The following is a 5,651-nucleotide window of genomic DNA, read 5'->3' on the forward strand; positions in this document are numbered from 1 at the left end:
TCTTCAGAATTGACCTATCATGATGAAACTTGACATACGGATACATAACCACAAGCTGGGTGTATATGCCAAAATTACAAGAATTACGGGAGTTATGAAAAACACGAATTGTGGTGGAGTGGTGGGAGGGAGGTGTATCAGAAAAAAACACAAACTCGTCCTTTCTCGGACTTAGAGGAATCTGAATACCGAGTTTGGTTATTCTTGCTCTTGTACTTCCTGAGACCCGGACATGGTTATATCGACTCGACTTGTCTTCCTGATCAATATTATATATACTTTGTGGGGTCTGCTCCTTCCCTGTGTTACATACATTCACACAAAACTAGTATAGCCTTTTACCTTTAGTGTACAGGCTATAAAATTTTTTTAAGTGGGAACTTTAAAATGGATGCGGACGAAAACACAATTTTCGTTTTGATGGCAAATCAATATGCGTATAGCAACAAAATGAGTAAATTTGTCCATGCTTTGTTGCGTAAATGTTTATTTTTGCAATTTTCACTATTATTTCTCCACAATGGTGGCTCAATGGGGCATTCAATGATTTGGAGAATTCGTTGCTCATTTGGCACGTATTTACTTCCTAAATATTTTAACAAATGATGCTCGGGCAACACTGTCGAACATTTTGGCACGAACAGCCGCAAGATAGAAACATTTCTATTCTTTGCGAACAAAACGTCGAAAACTGAAATTCAATACCTCCATAACGTCGAACATTTCGTCGAGCGCAGCAAATTCGACTGTGGATGACCTGCTTTAGCTATAAATAAATAAATCGTGAAAAAAGTTATCGAAGCTCCGATTATCAATTTTCGTACATCTCTACCAGAAAGCGAATTTATATTCCATGTTGTCGGCATTAGTCTGCTCGTAAATCTTATTTATTATTTAGAAGTTTGTGGAACCATTTTACTGCTAGCGAGATGTCTAAGCGTCGCATCGAAGTTGGTGAAACGTATGGATTCAAACTAAAAAAGTAAACAAACAAACGTCGAGTTGTAGTAGATAAAAAATTAAAATGTTCAACCAATATAGGGAAACAACGGCTTCGACTTCAGCTTCCGCCGCTGGTTCCATGGCACCTATTGCGGGGGGATTCGTTCCAAATAAACAGCCACCAACTATTAATCCGTACACGATGAAGCCGTACTCTCAGCGTTATCAAAACTTGTACAAGAAACGCATTACCTTACCGGTGTTTGAGTACCAAGCAGATTTTATGCGTTTACTTAATCAGCATCAATGCATTGTGTTGGTAGGTGAAACGGGCTCAGGCAAGACAACACAAATACCACAGTGGTGTGTGGAGTTTGCCGTGTCTATTGGACGTAAAGGTGTTTCCTGCACACAGCCCCGACGCGTGGCCGCTATGTCTGTGGCGCAGCGCGTATCTGAGGAAATGGATGTAAATCTTGGTGAAGAGGTAGGGTACTCCATACGTTTCGAAGACTGCTCTTCGCCGAAAACGGTGTTGAAATATATGACGGACGGTATGTTGTTGCGTGAAGCCATGTCCGATCCGATGTTAGAACAGTATCAAGTTATACTACTCGATGAAGCGCATGAACGTACGTTAGCAACAGATATACTTATGGGCGTTCTAAAAGAAGTCATACGCCAACGCAATGACTTAAAATTAGTCGTGATGTCTGCGACACTTGATGCAGGAAAATTTCAGCAGTATTTTGACAATGCGCCGCTTATGAATGTACCGGGTCGTACTCATCCCGTAGAGATTTTCTATACACCAGAGCCAGAACGGGATTACTTAGAGGCTGCTATACGTACGGTTATACAAATACATATGTGTGAGGACATTGAGGGTTTGTACAATTTTTTTCTGCTACCATTTGCAACGCTAATCCCGAAACTAAAAATATATTTAATAGGTGATATACTTATGTTTCTTACTGGTCAAGAGGAGATCGAGGAAGCCTGTAAGCGTATTAAGCGTGAAATTGATAATCTTGGCTCCGAAATTGGCGAACTTAAATGCATACCTCTGTACTCGACGCTCCCTCCAAATCTACAACAACGTATTTTTGAAACAGCTCCACCGCCAAGTGCAAATGGAGCCATTGGTCGTAAGGTTGTCGTGTCTACCAACATTGCTGAGACTTCATTAACCATAGATGGGGTCGTATTTGTTATTGATCCGGGCTTTGCCAAGCAAAAAGTATACAATCCGCGCATACGCGTGGAAAGTTTACTCGTCTCACCAATTTCGAAAGCCTCTGCACAGCAGCGTGCTGGACGTGCGGGCCGAACGCGACCTGGTAAATGTTTCCGTTTGTATACTGAAAAGGCTTTTAAAAACGAAATGCAGGATAATACTTATCCGGAAATATTACGTTCAAATCTAGGTAAGTTGGGTTAAATAATATTTGTTTTAAAGCTTACAAAATTTTTTATCAGGCACAGTAGTGTTACAGTTGAAAAAACTTGGTATCGACGATTTAGTACATTTTGACTTCATGGACCCACCTGCACCTGAAACGCTGATGCGTGCCCTTGAGCTGCTAAACTATTTGGCCGCTCTCGATGATGATGGTAATTTAACAGACTTGGGTGCTGTTATGTCAGAGTTCCCACTGGATCCGCAGTTGGCTAAGATGCTGATAGCAAGCTGCCAACACAATTGCTCCAACGAGATACTCTCGATCACGGCTATGTTGTCGGGTGAGATATATGCACACTGCATACAATAGGTGTTTATGTCAGTGTCAGTCTATTTTGAACGCGGGGGAATTCCACCGGAATTTTACACTTTTCGCCACTTGTATGGACAAAACAAACACTCTGCAATCATAACTCGAAAGCGAATCGATAATTGATGAAATAACGATATTTCTGCACGTTATATTTGTGCAACTATTAATCTTTTTCTATAACAAAATACAAACACTTCGTTAAGAAATCTATTATTTAGTCCATCTGTATAGCAGAGTTGAAAGTGTGATGCTCTGTTTCGCAAGTTACAATTTGTGTCGACCACAATGAATGTGTTGTCTTACAATGCTATATAAAACAATACAGAATGCTAGTCGAGTAAGTCTGACAGTGAAATTCCCTGTACCCAAACGATCTTCCGGCGCTAAGCTATATGCACATATAGCTGGAACAAAAAGAAGAAAAGTAAACCCGCTCCTGGGCGTAGTACTGGAATGAAATTATTGAAAGTGGCGAGGAGTGTACTTGCTTTGTACAAACGTCTCTTAACAGACGGTACTTAAAAAAAATATGTTAGGATTAGTTTTTCCAACCTTTGCGGTTGGAGCAAGTTGTATTATTTTTTAGCTTTAAACGAACTGTAGAGGAAATAATTCACAGATAATTTTTTTATTGCATTCTTAAGAAATAGTTTCGCATACATTGCATATACAGGGTGCGCCATCTTTTATGTCGGTATGTAAATATTGAATAACTTTGTCATTAGTGAACCGATTGTACAGAAATAAAAATATCTCATACTTGAAAATCGGTTGTTTATTTTCAAGGATATTCAATGTTTACATACCGACATAAAAGATGGCGCCCCCTGTATGTATCTAAAACTAACAAGTAGAGAAGCTAAATACTCTGTACATATGTTTAGAATAATTACAGAAATTGATTTGGGAATTCCAAAAAAAAAAAACATTTTCTGCGTATTCACATAAGGTATCTTGGACTTCAAATTTGATGTCCCTAGGTCTAGTCCCTAGTCTCCGAGATATAAGCGGTTACACGAACGGCGTTACGGAGAAACCCCCAATAGGGGGGACGTGGGGGGAAAATCGAAAAATTAAAACAAACTCGTATAGCATACACACAGGGCGTCTTTGTGCAAAATTCGATCTCTAGCTTTTATAGTCTCTGAGATCTAGGAGATCATACGGACAGACAGACACGACTAGATCGACTCGCCTTGTCATGCTGATCAAGAATATATATACTTTGTGGGGTCTGTCTTGTCCATTTCATGTACAGAGTATACATACATATATTCATACAACATATTCATATTTAAGCCATGTTTTTAGATTGCTTAGGTAAGAATTGTTAGCACAATGATTACTTACGCATAACAACAAATGTATTTATAAAACCTCCGAACATGCGTATAATAAATCAATTAAATTCCAAAATGTATTAAAAAATTTACAAAAGTGCCACAATGTTTCGTGCGACCCAATGAGGCCAAGAAAGCAGCCGACGAGGCAAAGATGCGGTTCGCGCACATAGATGGGGACCACCTTACGTTGCTGAATGTATATCACGCCTTTAAACAGAGTAAGTGTTTAAGAGCTAAAAATGGACTATAAATACAAATTTTTTGGCCACCAGGCAGTGAGGATCCCAACTGGTGCTATGAAAACTTCATCAATTTTCGTTCCCTGAAGAGTGCCGACAATGTGCGTCAGCAGCTTGCACGTATTATGGACCGTTTTAGTTTGAAACGAACCAGCACCGAGTTTACATCAAAAGATTACTATGTCAATATCCGCAAAGCCCTTGTTCAGGGATTTTTTATGCAGGCGGCACACTTGGAGCGTACAGGCCACTACTTGACCATTAAAGATAATCAAAATGTACAACTTCATCCGTCAACATGTTTGGATCATAAGCCTGATTGGGTAATATACAATGAGTTTGTGCTTACTACCAAAAATTATATACGTACTGTGACGGATGTGAAGCGTGAGTATTGGCAAAAACTCTTCAATGTCCATTATAAATTTCTCCCTTATCTTAGCTGAATGGTTGCTCAGTTTGGCACCACAGTACTATGACTTAAACAACTTCCCACAATGCGAGGCCAAACGCCAATTGGAGCTTTTGCAGCAGCGAATGGAGTCTAAACAGTACCAAAAGGGATTTTGAAATGGTACACATTTTTTGCTAGTTTAAAAATATCGATAAACTGAACCATGAAAATTCCCTACTCAGAATTTGATTTTCAGCTAATATTTGTGTTACAGACAACCACTTTTAAGCTATTTACTAGTTGGTAGGTAATAAAATGTATTTTTTGTATAAGTAAATTCAATGGGGGTACTTGTATTCATTCTTTTTTAAAACATTATAATTATAAAAATGCAATTGGACTATTCAGGTGAAATTCTTGGACAAAGTCACTAAAAATTAATAGAAACAAGAGACAACGCTACAGTCGTGCAAGCCCGACAGTGAAATACCCTGTACCCACTCCCACAAGTAAGAAAAAACAAGTGGAGAAGCTAACGTCGGGTGTCCCGACTGAAATACTCTGTACATATGTGTAGAATAATTATGCGTGGTTGTGTGTGTCTGTGTATGTCTCGTGTGTCTGTGCACAGCGGAGCAACAACAACGGGCAGTACTTGGACTGAGATTATAAATATGGCTATAACTTCCTGTTACATCGGCCAATTATAATAGAACTTGGCATACGGACTCATAGGTCATTGCGTTAAAGAGGGGAGAGGGAGGAAATTCCAAATACACATTTTCTGCGAATTCACATAGGGCATCGGGACTTAAAATTTTGTGTCCCTAGCTCTTATAGTGTCTGATCAGGGGTCTGCCACGCCTCCTTCTGTGTCATATACATTCGCACAAAACTAGTATACCCTTTCACCCTTTGGGTACAGGGTATAAAAACTATAATTCAGCTACACAACTAA

The 5,651-nt window shown here is 39.4% G+C and overlaps 1 protein-coding gene across 2 annotated transcripts; it reads left to right on the forward strand.

Moving 5' to 3' along the window:
• Positions 1–845: 845 nt before the first annotated feature.
• Positions 846–5,049, forward strand: LOC115629395 (putative pre-mRNA-splicing factor ATP-dependent RNA helicase PRP1). 2 transcript variants are annotated; one of them, XM_030525849.1, is made up of 7 exons: positions 846–982; positions 1,042–1,829; positions 1,896–2,369; positions 2,422–2,685; positions 4,156–4,278; positions 4,333–4,686; positions 4,742–5,049. In XM_030525849.1, the coding sequence occupies exons 1-7, from the start codon at positions 930–932 to the stop codon at positions 4,867–4,869; spliced, it is 2,184 nt and encodes a 727-aa protein (XP_030381709.1). In that variant the 5' UTR covers positions 846–929; the 3' UTR covers positions 4,870–5,049. The 2 variants fall into 2 exon arrangements, with proteins under 2 accessions (XP_030381709.1, XP_030381710.1); XM_030525850.1 differs by having other exon boundaries at positions 2,431–2,685.
• The last annotated feature ends 602 nt before the right edge of the window (positions 5,050–5,651 follow it).

Source organism: Scaptodrosophila lebanonensis, unplaced genomic scaffold (assembly GCF_003285725.1).
Source record: "Scaptodrosophila lebanonensis strain 11010-0011.00,11010-0021.00 unplaced genomic scaffold, SlebRS2 tig00000145-arrow-arrow-pilon, whole genome shotgun sequence".
Classification (NCBI taxonomy): domain Eukaryota; kingdom Metazoa; phylum Arthropoda; class Insecta; order Diptera; family Drosophilidae; genus Scaptodrosophila; species Scaptodrosophila lebanonensis.